The sequence below is a fragment of the Solanum dulcamara genome, chromosome 8 (genome assembly GCF_947179165.1).
Source record: "Solanum dulcamara chromosome 8, daSolDulc1.2, whole genome shotgun sequence".
NCBI classification, from domain to species: domain Eukaryota; kingdom Viridiplantae; phylum Streptophyta; class Magnoliopsida; order Solanales; family Solanaceae; genus Solanum; species Solanum dulcamara.
The window spans coordinates 77,804,679-77,821,079 of record NC_077244.1 but is presented as its reverse complement, the minus strand read 5'-3'; the positions used below and the strand labels follow the sequence as shown (position 1 = coordinate 77,821,079).

The window sequence follows — 16,401 nt, the reverse complement described above, 5'->3', positions numbered from 1 at the left end:
CAATGCTCATTCTGTCATGAAAACAGAGACTTTAGCGCCAAGTTGAAAGAAATAGTGCATTTTTTGAAAATCTGATACGGGTATAACAACATTTTTGAAGAGTTCGAACAACATATTCTACAACTACCACTAGGAACCTTGCAAATACTCACCCTTTTTCTTGTCAAAGAGCAATAATGAACTAGAACCGTCATGCTTTTTGAGTCATACAATCAGACTAGCAAAACAAGCACTCAAGAGTTTGTGTGTTGATTTAGCCAATTTGGAGTACTTCCATTCAAAGCATGGCCTTGATCAAATAACACACTAATATAGTCACAAGTCAATAGTAAGTGTCTAAAGTTGAGTCCAAATCATCTCCTTTGCCAATTTATATAAACTTCTCATGCATTGCAGTAGGGCTACATTCTAGTCCAGGATAAGAGTAGAAAAGCCAAAGATTACATATTGATCACTAGGAACATCTAAAAATTTAGCTTAGCCATGTTGAACGCCGATAAAATTGGCCAAACACACAAAATTAACCTTGATTTTAAGGAGTTAGCTGCTCTCATTCTATTCTAGTATATACAAGAAGTGATTCCATTCATGACAATCTAGCCACACCTTTTTTTTTTTGAAACATACCCCTTTCTCTGCAGATGCTTAATGTTGTTGAGAAGTCAACCTTCAAACTCAATGGAGAAGACAAATGACAGAAGAGCAGACAACACTCATCTCAACCTTCTCATTTTATTACCCAATGCTTCAAATGGTTAAGACTAAGCCTTGAGATTAGAGCCCTCAAAAGAGGGAAACATAGAATCACACAACAGCATGCAGCAAGTTGCTAAATTTGAAGATGGACAAGGTCCTCACCATCAGTGCCAACTAATGGGAGCCCTTAATATATGACACGGGAGTACCTTGAACTAAATCCATCCTGAGACTATTCTGCATGCAAGAAGACGAGAAATATTATGCTACATATAGAAAGTACTATGATCAGCACCTCTGTTCTTAGTAAAAAACCAAAGTAGATATCAAGAACACTACATCAAGTAAACCCGGCAGATTATACATGGAAAAAAAGAGGGAAAATCAGAAGACTCCCAATACAAAAGATTGTTGTTACTACCCATTTCTTATTACTTCTTCAAATGCCTTGCTTGTAATGAAAATTCCACACAGTGCCATGTTTCATTTCATTTCACTCCAAAATTGTGATTGAAAAGTTACCTTGTGAAGAACATCAGGCCACAGGGACCTTCAATCCACAACAGAAAAAGTATTGAATAAGCAAAAAAAGATCGAAGCACTTGACACATTTCCTAATATGGAAAAACCTAATAGCTTCTCAATTCTAAATGAAGCATAACATGCGTTAAATGTTAAGCAGCATATGTCATGAACGAAATAAACTCTAAAATCATTAGTTGCACGTAAACAGATGATCATTATAGAAACCGATTTAAGGTGAAACTCAGAATGGTGCAGTGATTGAACAGGACACTTATTTTGAATAAAGGTTCTACCTTTCATCCACTGCAAGCTGTTCTAAATTCAACTATTGAATACTCATCAAACAAGTCCTTTTTAGCCTTTCTACACACACATATATAAACCTTCAAGTTCTCTTTCTTATAATTCCACCGGTTATTCAGTAAATTTTTCCACCAGCAAAGTTGCTGAAACATCAAGGGGGCCGGGGAACTTGTTACAACTTCTTTTCTGTGCATGAGACTTGCACATAAATCCATTTTAAAGTATCCAAATTTCCAAGTTCCAACTCATATTCATCATCTAAGTTGGAGAGGACCTCCATCAATGAGTCAGTTACTTGCAAAAAAGATATGTTTGGTCAGTTCGTCCAGTTCATTCACTTGCTTAATGACATCTTGGTCAGAGGATCAATTTTCAGTGACACACAACTGTAAATGTTAAATATTATGCACACACACACATATGTTGACTGGAAACAAAAATCATCCCAAAAGAAGTACATGATTATTATTTGATTCTAAAGAACCAAAATAATAAATAAACAGAAGATACAAAAATACCTTGGAGTTTGGCATATCATTTGATTACTTCTATTGCTTTTCTTTATTGATGGTAAGCAATACTCCAGTATGGTTTAGAAACCTCCATCCTTTTCCAACTAGCCTTGACCAGTTTCACCTCATATCTCCAACACATTCAGGACAGCATAGACAAAGGTATACATCTTATCTTTAAGGACAGTGCATCTAAAGACATTTCCATACCATAATCACATATCCAACTTATCATAACGAGTTTGAGGCTGCACCCATGCACCAATAACACATTTTTCCTCCGTCTCTTTTCTGGATGAAGATGAATCTCTAACAGCAAGCTTTTTCATGAATGTTTAAAATTTTCCAAGATATGCTTTCTTGTACCTTGTTCTATTGTGAACTTTTTTATCTATCACTTTAATAAAAAAAATTGCTCTAAAATATTTATCATTTTAGAAACCAAGAAAGGGTTACTTTCTTTTTCCAATTCCACCACTACTACTCTTAAGAGGGCGGATATAGTCAATAATTAATCATTTGAGAAAGAGCTATGGGTAATTTATTCAAATACCCCTTATGATTATGTTTAATGATAGCAAATGGTTTTATCAATGCATGTGCCAAAACTTTAAACAATAGATAAAAAGGACAAAGGAGTATAAGATAGTTCGACCTGACTTCCATGAGGAGAAAATTTTGATTTGATATCCAAAAAGGCAGGAAAACGTTTGTCAGACATGCAGAGGCCTCTTTTATCTCTGTAGCAGACAGACAAGATGCATGCCTACTTTTTCAAGGTGGTTATTTAGAAGAAAAAAAAAGGGGGGGGGGGGGGCTTGAACTATATAAATCAAACCGCCAGATTGCACTCATGAATACGCAAAAACGTTTGATGCATCTGACCAGTCATGTCTTCCAAGGAACAGTCTCACTCAAATAAAGATACAGATGTCAACACCAGTGCATGCCATAAAGTTCTTCAATTAATGAATTGATCAGGACATGAACTTCTGATATTTCACAATTGTAAATAAAGGAACCTCCAAATTCTCAACTGCAAATCTGGGACGATATAAATTATACAACCACACGCACAATTCAGCCAGCTACCTTTATTGAACCAATCTCATCAATCTTTGAGCTCTTGTGCTGCAACATTTCAGCAGGTAAGATGAAGGGACAATTAGTAAAAGGTGAATATATATTAAGTTTAGGGATTAGATTGCATGCAATGAGTTTATATCACAAAACTAAGGTTTGCAAATATATTTTTTCCCTCAATAACAAGGTTCAAAATATAGTAAAGAAAAATATTGTATAAATCCAACATTTTTTAGTTACCTTGCTTTTCTTGTGTTTGTGGACATTGTTAAGGTCCTCCTCGTCATGCTTCCTTTTCTGAAATCATTTTAAGAGAAGAGATCAAAATCAAATAGTTCTTTATCCCTTTCAATACCGTGAAGTATGACTCTTTAATTGCCAAATTCCAAGATGTTGCAAATCAGGATCGAAGTCAGCAAGGGTGATTTTTCACAACACAATTCAATAGTTAAGCACCACCCAGCAAGAACATTTTTTTAGTAGGTCCCACCAGGCAAGAACTTAAAACAAAAAAGGAAGTATCAAACTATCAGAGAGAAAAACTACAAAGTCAACAGCTCATTAAGTAGATTACACAAAATTAGAACATGAGGTTATTCTTAGAGTAAAAGGAGTGGACCAGAATTTTACCAATTTAAAATATACGTATCAATAAACTAAACAGAATAGGGCCGGAGTCAACAGCTTTTCGCCTCAATAACTTAAAAAAGTCAAGTGGCAGTTCATTTCAAAGACCTCAAGTCCAGTGCCTAGAAAGCTGAACCTTAATCAATCTCAATTTTTTCCCACTTGATCATACAGAGGCAACTTGTAACAAAAAAGGATAATGTACACAAATGGATTAAATTATCAACTAAAAACATTCAGGAAAGCAATGGTACTGAGACCTGTTGTGAAATCTGTAGTTTCATCCACTTTAAAAAAGTCTATTCAGTTAAGAGAATTTTGAACCAGTCTTCTAAACTTCTGAACATGAAGCTAAGACAATATTCAAAGTTACATCATACCATGAGAATCATCATTTTTGAAACAAAATCATTTAAGTTTACATGACAGCAGACCTTTTCATGTTTCTTTGAATGCTCAGCACCAGGATCATGGAGGCCACTTTTATCTTTCCTTTTCTCTTTGTCCTTGTCTTTACTCCGATCCTTATGACGATGTTTGTGCTTCTTATGCTCTTTGTCCTTCTCCTTGTCTTTATCCTTGTGTTTTTTATGCTGCTTCTCCTTGTCTTTCATCTCGCTCTTAGATTTTCCAGCTATAGTGGGGGTGCCTTTGTCAGACTATCAAACAACATGAAAAGACCTACTGATCAGCAACTACTATAATAGGACAAACCATTTTATGTTTCAGCACATAATTTGAGGAAGTCCAATTCAAAAGCTCCAACTTCAGAAATCATAAAGAATCAGAGTGTTGCTTAGAAGAAGATGCACAAATGGAGTAGAATCATCCAAATTAAAAAGCAGATATCTTACAGGAGACAAATTGACTGGAGCCGTTTCACGCAGTTGGAAGGCTTCTCTAAGGACATCTAAGTCGAAGGGCCGGATGCATGAACTTGTCTCTCTTGAAAAGGAAGTATCATGCGTGAGCTGATCCAACTGCATCTTCTCACCTTTCCTGATTTCTGTGTCTCCAACCACATTATGAAGATAATGTGTATCGGAAATTGATAATGGAAGCGGCCTCTTACCAAAGAACTCATAATGAGGCAACAATTTGAAGTGACTAATAAGATCACGAGCACCTGTGAGTTCTCTTGGCCCTAACAATATATTTGGACCAAATCAACAACAGTTATAAACTATATATATCTTTATCCAAATTCAACCATGAACACATTCTAAAGAGGAGAACAAAAATTGACAGTTTTTTAGTCTTCAACAGAATATCAAGAGATTGATCTAAGGAATTTTACGAACCACTATTACTGTGAAGGAATATGCAACAGAAAAATGGTAGAAGACCACAGATGCAATCTGCAGTCAGTAATAAAATGGTAAGCCTGCCACAACACTCTATATTCATTTGACACTACAAATTCCTCTGCTATCCAGATTATGTTCATTTAACACCTTGAATAAGAAACATAACTAATGCCGTGTGTTTCTCTTGTTTTCTTTTTTTGGTTTTGCAGAAGCTAGCTAGAAGCTCTTCCACATTCCATAGGTCTCTACAATAACCTTAAATTTGAACTGACTACCATAGACCTTTTCAAGACTTCAATCATTATAGTCCTTCGGGAAATTTTGCCCCTAAAAACAGAGTCCTAGAGAATTAGTGTGATGACATCCAAATCTGCAGGGAAACACCTCAAGCTGATATTGCTATATCGACTGGAACACAATTTTGCAAAACTCGTTCTTTGACAAGCAACTACTCCACATTTAGATTGCAAAGATTTAGAAGTAAAACAACCTTTTATCACAAATGGATGAAAGTAATTGTGTCATTCAGGGGCGGAGTTACAGTGGGCTAAGGGTGGTCAGGCGAACACTCTTCGTCGGAAAACTATATGATATATATAGGTAAATTGCTACTTGATATGGTTATATATTAAGGTTTGCACACCCTTGCAACAACTAGATAGGGTAGCGCAGTGGTAGAAGACGTCCAAGAAATCCATAGGCATGCAGGTTCGATTCCCAGTAGGTGTAGCAGTTTTACTTTTATTTTTAAAGAAGCATCACACTACCAACCTCACCCCTTAATACAACCATAATTAATTTACTTTCTATATCTATTAAATATTAATTAAGTAATTATACTAGTTACTAAATTTGTTATTTATTAAGACAATCCTTAATTAGTGACCTGCAATATAAAAATCTATAAAAATAAATAAATATATCAATAGCTAATTGAATTCCGAACGAATGTGTTTTGACTTTCTTTTACTTTTCATTAAATTTTTTAAATAAAACTGACAAGTAATTCTACAACTTTATCAAAATCAAAAGTGAAAATGCTCCACAAAGAAATTTTAAGAAAAATCTTGTTTGATTCTACTCTCTGTTCTTCATGTACTCTCTCACTATAATCGTTACAGTTGTCAGAGATCGGTAAAATCTTAAAACTTGAAAGTAATTTCTTTCTAGATTGAACTCTCGTCTCTCTTCTCTCTCCTTTTTTTTTGCTCCGTCCATTCACTTCATATTAAATTAAATATAATGGTGCATACATTTTCCAAAAAAAAATTACTTGTAACTTGAACACCCTTCATAAAATTTATAGTTACGCCACTGGCGTCATTGAAAGCAAAAGAAATCGGCATAATGAGTTGGCAATAAAACAATAATTTTACTTCCTGCAAGTAAGAGCAAGAGCAATAGGACTACAAAACAAAATTTCAGCAGCAAATAAATTCGCCACCAGGAGTTTGAGAAGGAATATCAATAGATATGTCACATTCACCTTAATTCTAAGCTAGGGAAGCAATAAAAAGCATTATTCATCAATTGCATACTAGTCATATGAGTAGACATGCAGTAGTCAACATGTGTAACAATCAAGGAGACTGTATGTTCCTATTTTTATTTTTGAGGGGAAAGGTAAACATGTAAAAGTCTCACCTCTTCCAAAATTCTTGCTATCTGGATCCATCAATTAGCAACAAGTATATGAGTAGAGCACTATTTCCTGGAACGTATCAGTAAGTAAGACAAAATCCAGAAATATCTCGCAGCAAAGGTCAATCTACTCATATGACTAGAAAGCAAACAAAATGGCATTTGAGGAGGACAATTGGAGGATGTAACCATAATACAACCATAGTGCAAAATGAAAGTACTAATAGAGCTCATAAACCTTGTCAGTATCATTTTCAAATAAATACTGCCTTAATGCCATGGATTTGGCACGGGCTACTACCGCCTATGTTCAAACCAGAATACCAAGAGTTAAAGAATAAAGGTTGCCAAAAGTGATACTAACAGAAAGAAAGACAGCTTTTATCTGTTCAACCGAGGAGAAAACTTAGTATATGAGCTGACAGAGAGATCACTTCATATCCCATTTCTATACCTCTGCTCTCACGTGGATAGGAAGGTCTTATTGGATCAAGCATAGATACAACAAAAAAGAAAATTGAAGTAAATAATGAGGAAATATAAAAAAGAGCAAGGACCCAGATTGGTCCTAAGAATAGTGTCTCCCTTATACAATGGCGTCTATGTTATTTAGAGTGCATAGTGTCCCAAGAAACTGTGTATAATAACGGCCAACGTTATCTACTTCTCTAAGTCCAACCTCTTAATAAATTTTGTATAATCGGCCTAAAAGATTAGTTTTTTCAAACAGTTACTTCACAAATGCAACTCAAACAGCTTTTTCAGCCTAAAGATCAGTTTTCTTTTACCAACAGGTACTTCACAAATGCAACTCAAAACAGTTTTTTCAGCCTAAAGATTAGTTTTTTTTCCCCAAACATTTACTTGACAAAACAACTCAAACTAACAATTTGATCCTTGACAAGACTGAGCAGTAAAAATGAAAAGGACAAAAACTCAACTTACTGCTCCAAAAGAAAGAGGAGAGAACTACACCTTAACTTACAATAGAGAAAAAAAAAACATATTAAAAGCTGATTTCATTACAATTTGAGTTGCAAATTTTCATAATTACACACATCGGCGTATCAGTGAATATACGCTTTCACAATCTAGCATCGGTACATAGAGAATTCAAATCCCCAACTACGAAAAAGAGCTTACTCGATCAAACTGAGGGATATCCAATTCAATTGAAGAACGAAGCTCGTTTGTTCTCCAATTGATGATCCTCCTGAATCAATAATCGAAATTCAGGGCTTAGGGTTTGCGAATTCACCCTAAGCTTCGTATATAATTGAACTGACAAAAACCCTAATTTTGTAATTCCGCGGAGTTGGAAAAACTACTACGGCGTATTATTATTGCGACAGCGTAATATTTTATACTTATTTTACCGGCGATGCCGTGACTGTGTTGCCCATTTGTGTCATGTTGACATTAATTGCCCCTGTCTGACCTGGTTTCTGAAGGAGTTTATTGTCATTTCTACTACTTTTGACCGAAATTACAACTTGAAGATTTCTAGGTGTGCTTGTGCAAAGACAAGTGAGATCCTTGGTATGTGTGTCTAGGAACAGCTCAAATAAATAAGAGTATGGTCCGGTATAAATTCAGGCAAGATCCGCTTGTCGGTTGTTAGGTCTCGAAATAGCATTAAGGATATTATTATGTCCTTAATGAGTTGAATGGTCTTTTAGCCTTCATTTAATTTCGACGACCATTATAACTTTATTATTGCATTAAAATTCTTCATTAAAAAAAAATAATATTGAAAGAATATATTTAATAATATTAAGTAAGCAGGCTACTTTGAGTTGATTCTTTAATTCAAATTTGTAATATAGACAAATAAATTGTTGCTCCAATCATGCAAGATTAGCAAATTAACAGCATTCTAAGAGTGTTTTGGATAATTAATTTTCGTCTTTGAAATTCTAATACATCAATCACGTAAAAATTACTTATCTTATTTCAAATACTATTTAAAACAATTACTTATTACAATAGTTTTTTCTATTAGCATTAATTACTCATTTTTATATAAATAAATAAATTTCAAAACATAATACTACTAAACATCAATTAAAATAGTGTCGTAAAATACTAATTCAATCATTGTAATTTTCTTCATGAAAAAAAAAATCATTGTAATTTTCCTATAAACTTGGATTAGTATGCTACAATTATTCGTTTAATAACTTACAAAGATGCTTTAGTATGAAAGAACCTAGAATTTAACCGCGAAATTATCTTCCTCCATCAACGATCCCAACTCCGCCGTCTTCCGCCGCTGTTGCTTTCTCGGTGACTATATCTTCTTTATACTAGAAAAAAGAGAAAACTTGGAAGCTTTTACAGATAATAAGCTGTCCAGAGCAATGGCTTCCCTTACAATCAAAGCTATTTTCTGTATGCAATTGCTACCTTTGCTCATTGGAGCTTTTTCTGTTATCCGAATCAACAGTAGTTGGGATGTGGAAGAAGGATTCCTACGAAGGAGAAGCGGAAACCAGAGAGAGTTCGATTACTTCAAGCTATCTCTCTTATGGCCTGGCACGGCTTGCCGGAATACCACCAAATGCTGCTCTTCCAATACCTGTTGCCGGTACTTCTCTTTCTTCTTCTTTCATATCTCAAATGATTTTTCGTTAAACTTTGTCACTCAGGTGGTTGACAGATTGTAAAATTAGAGTAATTGTCGATTGATTCGTTAATTTTGCCTCTTTATTCTCAGATTGTAAAATTATATCATGTCTAAGGAATTTTATTAAATTAAGCTAGTTGTGCGTTTTGTGAGGATTCCATGACATTTCAAGGTGGAGGTTTACCTTTTTTTTTTTTTTTTTTTTCAGTTCGAACTCACTATCAATATTCACTATTCGTAAGTTATTCCGATTGGGAAGGATGTATTTATATATTGGTTTCATGTTGTGCAATGTGAGAGCTAGAATTGAATAAGGTTTCTCGTGCTTCAGATGGACTTTGGCCTGATTACAATGACGGAACTTGGCCTGCATGTTGTTCTGGCTCTCAATTTGATAAGAAAGAGGTATATTGCTAAACCTTTTCCCTGGACCACCATTTTATTCTGCGAGGACTGTTTGAAGAGAGAGTTGACTGGTGGAACTGTTGTTGTTTAGATAAAGACCTGTTTGAAGGAAGAATTGATTGGTAGAACTGTTAATGTTTAGTTAATGACCTGAAGCACGCTCTTTCATGGAAGATGGGTGTGTGTTTTCGTTCCCAAAACATTCATATATTTTGAAGGTAGAGCAGTTTATTGGCTGTAAAGGCTACAAATAATTCGTATCCACAGTGCACCCATCTGCAAGTGTTGGTGAGCTTGAATAGGGTAATATGTGACTAAAGAACTTTTTATATTGTTTGTCAAAATATGCTATTGACTCCAAATCCAGAAATGTTTTTCACAGAGAATATGCTTCCAACAAATGTGAAATGTTTGGATTTGCAAATGTTGTTATCCATCTGTAAGGAGATTCCCAAAGCTCATAACTTTGGGAATTAGGATTTGACGAAGCTACATGATGCACCACTAGCATCATACTTGCACTTTTATGAGCAGATAATTCATTCCTATTTTGGTTTACGTTGAAGAGTCTTAAATTGCATATAAGTTTGTTTTTCATGATGTACAATCTGTTTTCTTTGAACATTCGCTTCATTCTACTGGCTATTAGTTTAAAGTGCTACTTCTTCTTTTTCCAGTCACCTTTGACCAATCCTGAACTCTGCCTTAATATAGAAGGATGTCTTTACTGGATTTAATTATCAGAAATTTTTTAAAGTGTATGGCATGCATTATCTGTAACAGTTGATTTGCAATGTATTTTGTATTAACTTGTGATTATTCAGAGATATAAAATAAAATCTCTATAGAAGGATATACTTCATCCAAACAAGTTCTAACTTTTTAAATTGTATGAATGGGAAAAACCTTAAAGTTAATGTGCTCTTGTTCATGATTCCGGACTTCTCCTTTGTTGTTAGATTTAAGACAGTGTTGTAAAGGCTTTTCATATGAAAAACAAACTAACAAAGAAGTGTTGTAAAGGTGGGTTTAAGCTCTGAAGCAGAGTGTATGGTTGGCCTAGGTGCTGTGCCCCCGCTTAACTTGTGTTCAATGCAGCACCAAAGTTCTAAGACATGCTCCTCAAAAGCGATAGATTCTATCATGAACCATCCATCATTAAAAAGTAAATATACATATATTCCAGTAAATCTGTATATTAGTTTGAACATAAAATAAGTCAGTTACTAGGAATAGGAAATTAAAAAAATTAGTATGATAAAATAGTCGCAGAATATGCATTAGAAAAATTCAAAATGCATCCTTGTATCTGTGTTGGAAACTAAAATAGTTTTGAACCTTGATTGGCATTATCCTTTTGATATATCACTTTCTTTGTCCTTTGCAGATTTTTTTTCCAATTCCTTCATACATATAACTGTCGTTTGCCTTTATTATTATTTTTATTGCATTACATTTATATTATTTCAGTACCTTTTTTATCTGCTCTTTCTTCACTGAAATGGACACTTTAATAGTGCTTTGTGCTTGACACTAGCGGGCCATGGAGCTTTTATATGCCTTTCACCTTTCATGATACTGACTTAAGGTCCTTGTCCTGGATTTATGCTGGGAAATGGTATCACAGTTCTGGCTTGAGTATGCAGACACAGTTAGAAGGTTAAGCCCATCAATATCTTTTCTGGCAAGTTGCTTAGTAATATATTAATATGACAATCTGCAAGTTCTTGACAGAAGGATCTGTGATGATTTAGAATATTGAGAATTTAGCAGATGAGACTGAATAAAGAAGATTATATTTCTTCAACTCTAAGGGACATCCATTTCCTATTGCATATTTATATAAATATTCACCAGCACAGAGTCTGAAACATTTTGTCTTTTGAGCTTATATATATATATATATATATCCATTCATTCTGTAGATTTCAACACTGCTTAAGCCTTTGAAGAAGTACTGGCCTTCTTTTAGTTGCAGTGCCACCTCAACTTGTCATCATGGAAAAGGATCATTTTGGGCTCATGAGGTGGTTTTCATTGTTACTTGTACTAATGATTGATAAAGAATTCAATGCAATTCAAGGAACTGACATGTCCTTCTTACATTTCTTTTGTGCTGACCATGGAGATATTCATTTTCAGTGGGGTAATCTCTCTTTGCCTTATTTTATATTCAGTTTATATTTATCTTGCAAGATAACTTGATGGCTTTGACCAAGATCTTCATTAAAATGAGAAGCAAGATATTTTACTTACCAGAAGGATGTATAAAATAGGAAGTACCTTATTGCTGACATCTTCTAACAATATTGGTTCCTTCCTCTCCTGGATATAATTACATTAACATTTTATCGTCCTTGTGCAAACTCATTTTACATTATTTTTTAGATTTTTTTTTACAAGTCAAAAATGAAAACAATACCATATGAAAGTTGTGGATAATTAAGCTGAAGTTAAGGCCAGTCTGGAATGTTATTTTCTACTAAATGTGGGATAACTTTATCTGCCCTTTACCCTATCTCTCGTCTGGCAGCAAACAGAACCCTTAAAATACTTCAGATGGATAATACTGTCCTTTTACTTCTGAAGCAAGCACCTAACTGTAATATGGAGGATATGGATAGGATAAAATTGGGGTCTTACCTGGTGAAGTGTGAACCTTGTCTTAAAAGAGGAGAGTTTTGTATTTGTGTGGTACATGAATTTTTGTTAGTTCATGAATTTAGGATATCAATGTAAGGTCACTTGTATGGTTGAATACATAAATTTGAGAAAAAGGGGAATGAATAGAATTAAATGATGGTACATGTACTGAACTAGGTATATTTGACAAAAAAAAAATAATACCTAGATATTATAGCTATTTTTGATAAGCCAAAATGAAGTCAAGTTGGTAAAAGTCTACTTGTCTTCAAAGAGAATCACTTATTGAGAAAGCAAGTAGAGTGAAGTAAAGGAGAACCATTTCCTCCACTCGTCTTCAAGAGAAATTGAGTGACTGAGAGTACTCCTCCTCCCTATTTTCCAGCATTACCAACTTACCAACGGCAACCTAAAGTTCAACATTTGTGTTTGTTACTCTTGTAAATATCTGATAGAGTCAAAAGTCAGACTGGTAGATGTTTTCTTTTTATATGTAGTTGACTTTTCATAATTATATGTCATTGTTCGCAGAAAAACACGGGACATGTTCTTATCCAGTTGTCCATGATGAGTATGAGTACTTCCTGATGACTTTGAATGCTTACTTCAAATATAACGTCACTGTAAGTTGATTGTTATTCTATTTATTTACTCCAATAATCTTTTCTTTGTATATTTTCTATAAGATTTAAACTTTGAGTTGGTACTTATTTGCATAAATTCAGTACTGGGGCCAAGAAATTGTTTGATGTGTCAGATACAACAGCAGCTTAATAGCTCGTCTTGAATATCTTGGTTTTTATGTTATGTCAAAACTTAAAATCACGTATGTTATTGATATCTTTCCTAAGAAAATTTCTCTTGGCCAAAGTAAACTATAAATGGATGATCGTCTACAATATCAGATATACAAGATTGTGATAACATTTACAACAGCCTTCTGGAATTTATTTCATTGCAATAACTCATTAGAGTATCCTTTGTCAAGATGCCAAATATACCAAGAGGGTTAGCAGTTGACTTTATTATACTGATAAAGTGAACACTTCCTCTCATGTGTGCTGATTTCTTTCTTAATTTACTGCATCATAACTTTCTGGATATGTTAAGCATTGAATTAGCATTTTTTTAGCATTCCATGTTAAAATGTTTTTTTCTTTTTGAAGGTCACTACACTTCATTTCATTTGGTTGAAAACTTATATGTTATTCCTCTTGCTCATATAATTACATAGTGTTTGCCTGGAAGTTGACCACCACTGATGTACTTAAAAATTGAAATTAACCAGGGAGTTCTGTTTGGAGCCGGGTATGTACCATCAAATTTTGATAAATATCCACTGGGAGGCATCATTTCAGCCATTCAAAACGCCTTTCATGCAACTCCAGAGTTGATATGCTCAGGCGATGCGGTAGAGGAACTTAGAATATGCTTCTATAAGGATTTCCAGGTTGGTTCACTCTGACCCTCTTAATGAATAATTGCAAGAGTTTCTTAAATTATTTGATGGCCTCATTTAAGATGTCTGTCATTGTTTAGGCTACGGCATAAATTATTATGTCTTTCAATAGTGCACTCCTCTTTGTCCAAATCTAACCTGCAGATATCATGAGTGTACAATTTAGAGATGGGCGATTCTTTACTTTCCAAGTTCATTCATCTTAATTCTTACATTACATGTTAGCAAATAAAGCAGACATCTTAATCCTATATCTCTGCTTGGTTAATCTTATGTCTTGTTGTCTTTTGCTTAATTTGATATCAAAACATGTCTAGTTGTATATTGTCAGATTATCATCCCCAAAACTTCCATTTTGTAGATGACCTCGTTTAAGATGTCTGACATTGTGTAGTGCATGACATAAATTATTATGTCCTTCAATAGTGCACTCATTGTCTGGTGTTAACTTCTTTCCTTGTCCAAATTTAACCAGTAGATATCATGAGTATTGAATTTAGAGGTGGATGATTCACTACCATTCCGAATTCATTTGTCTTATATGTTGGCAGATAAGACGGACGACTTAGTTCTAAAATCTGCTGGGATAATCTTATGCCTAATTGTATATTGCTTAAGTTACTAGCAAAACATGTCTTATTGTATATTGTCCATTTTTCATCCCCAAAATTCCCATTTATGGCCTCATTTAAGATGTCTGCCATTGTTAGTCCACGACAGGAAATAATATGTACTCCAATAGTGCAACCCGTGTTTGCAATTAACTTCTTTCCTTGTCCAAATCTAACTAGTAGATGTGATGAGTGTACAATTTAGAGGTGGAGGATTCGTTGCTACCATTCCGATTTCATTTATCTTACGTTTTAGCAGATAAAAGGACTTCTTAATTCTAACTGTCTGCTTGGTTAATCTTTTGTATAATTGTCTATTGCTTAATTTAATCTCAAAACATGTCTGATTGTATATTGTCAGACTAACATCCCCAAAGCTCCCATTTCTATCATTAATTTGAATAGGGTTCTCAATTCCTGTTTCTTTTACAGCCTCGTGATTGTGCAAGTGGATCTATCATTAAAAGTGGCAGAGTCTCTTCTGGGTCATGTCCTCAGTATGTCAGCTTGCCAGTATATGGATCAGGGGGTAAGTTCACTTCCGCACAATCTGGATGGCCATCTTTATCTAATAAGATTAGTAAACTGGATGAATTAAAGCTTGATCAATTTGTGATCCGATCCAACTAATATGACATTTTTGGAGGACAAATGTCATCAAATTCTATTGATTCGCACAATGCTCTATTTTGTAAGATGATTAGCCCACCAGTATGTTGTTCTGTAGCTTTGTACACATAAACGAGCACCGAAATGCCCATTTTTGTGGTCACAGTTCCTTCTTGATCAAAACCAAAGCATCTGAAAATTGTCTATGCTTGACTAGCCTAGCCTACAAATGGTCTTGCATCGTTGCTTTTTCTAAATGTCCTTATTTTGTATAAATATTTCACTTCGTTGTGAGTTAACATGTTGACGTATCAATTAAATACAAAGAAAACTATGAATTTTGACCTACTACTTGTCATATCCAAGAGAATGTTATATTATTTTTATCAGCACAAATTCAGGCATATCTTTTATTACGCAGTTTCAGAATCTTTAGAAGAATTCCTTTGTGTATTTTATTCATTTATTAGTATAAATTGGAGAACCTGTTAACAGAGTAAAAGAGGAGAATATGTGTGTATTTTTTGTTTCATCACTTCTCCTAATCTCCTCTTGAACACTCTCTTCCATTGCCTCTTTTTCATGAGATTTTTCATCTTTTTAAGAAGCTTACTCTTGCTTCTCTGAAGGTAACAAACAAGTGGCTGGGTTCGGTTTCAAGCTTTGCTTTGCAGTTCACTTACTATTGATTTTTGCATTTATCTGAGAAGGTAGCTGGACTCCCAACTCAAAAGTTAAACCCCATGAGTCACCTAGGAACTGTATAGTTATCAGGATCACATATTTGCTCAAAAAAAATGGCATTTCTTTTTTTGGGTGGTGGGGTGGGGTGGAGGTGTTCAGAGTATCTTGACTTTTATCTTTTGATTTCACAGGGCTTGAAAACCACACAACGGCAGTTTTTTTATCTGAGCGATAGTCTTACAGCAGTTCCCCATGGTCCAAGTGAGGGTCTGATTTGATCAGGTAAATTTGACAAGGGTTATAAGATAAGATCCTTATTGCTTTGTGAAGATGTTTAGCGCTCAGCTTGCTATTTATAAGCTATTCATTCTTCTGTAAAGATTTTATGAGATATGTTGTACTTTACTGGTCTTATCAAACTAGCATCTCAATGAGGATTGTTTAATTTGTGGTTTTATTGTATGGTTTCTTTCTATGAAAGTTAAGTGTTCTGCCAGCAAAATGCAAACCAGCATGTCACATAACGATTGTTATAATGTTGTTCATTATTGGGAAAAGAGGGACCTTTTATCAATGTCATCACAAATAATTGAATATGGTCGACCCCCCCACCCCTCACCCTAAAAGGGTAGAAATTATATAAAATAGATGGAGCTCCAGAAAGAAGGGG

The 16,401-nt window shown here is 34.5% G+C and overlaps 2 protein-coding genes across 2 annotated transcripts; one reads left to right on the top strand and one right to left on the bottom strand.

Annotated features, from left to right (window-relative positions):
- Window positions 1-342: 342 nt before the first annotated feature.
- Window positions 343-8,039, bottom strand: LOC129899099 (mediator of RNA polymerase II transcription subunit 19a-like). Its single transcript, XM_055973906.1, has 7 exons — window positions 7,838-8,039; window positions 6,698-6,764; window positions 4,601-4,890; window positions 4,181-4,405; window positions 3,360-3,416; window positions 2,043-3,167; window positions 343-933 (listed from the first exon to the last, which is right to left on the bottom strand). The coding sequence occupies exons 2-6, from the start codon at window positions 6,726-6,728 to the stop codon at window positions 3,117-3,119; spliced, it is 654 nt and encodes a 217-aa protein (XP_055829881.1). The 5' UTR covers window positions 6,729-6,764; window positions 7,838-8,039; the 3' UTR covers window positions 343-933; window positions 2,043-3,116.
- Window positions 8,040-8,864: 825 nt separating this feature from the next.
- LOC129900828 (ribonuclease 2-like) lies at window positions 8,865-16,290 on the top strand. Its single transcript, XM_055975902.1, has 10 exons — window positions 8,865-9,281; window positions 9,529-9,557; window positions 9,652-9,725; window positions 11,651-11,752; window positions 11,868-11,871; window positions 12,900-12,991; window positions 13,657-13,818; window positions 14,871-14,967; window positions 15,677-15,757; window positions 15,923-16,290. The coding sequence occupies exons 1-9, from the start codon at window positions 9,055-9,057 to the stop codon at window positions 15,751-15,753; spliced, it is 864 nt and encodes a 287-aa protein (XP_055831877.1). The 5' UTR covers window positions 8,865-9,054; the 3' UTR covers window positions 15,754-15,757; window positions 15,923-16,290.
- Window positions 16,291-16,401: the final 111 nt, after the last annotated feature.

Bases quoted from the DNA above. Each gene is read 5' to 3' on its own strand.
- LOC129899099 (XM_055973906.1), bottom strand. From the start codon at position 6,728: ATGGATCCAGATAGCAAGAATTTTGGAAGAG. The intron at 4,406-4,600 runs GTAAGATATCTG...GTTGTTTGATAG, and splicing joins CTCCAGTCAATTTGTCTCCT to TCTGACAAAGGCACCCCCAC. The intron at 3,168-3,359 runs GTAACTAAAAAA...GAAATGTTGCAG, and splicing joins ACAAACACAAGAAAAGCAAG to CACAAGAGCTCAAAGATTGA.
- LOC129900828 (XM_055975902.1), top strand. From the start codon at position 9,055: ATGGCTTCCCTTACAATCAAAGCTATTTTCTGTATGCAATTGCTACCT. The intron at 9,726-11,650 runs GTATATTGCTAA...TTCATTCTGTAG, and splicing joins CTCAATTTGATAAGAAAGAG to ATTTCAACACTGCTTAAGCC. The intron at 12,992-13,656 runs GTAAGTTGATTG...GAAATTAACCAG, and splicing joins ACTTCAAATATAACGTCACT to GGAGTTCTGTTTGGAGCCGG.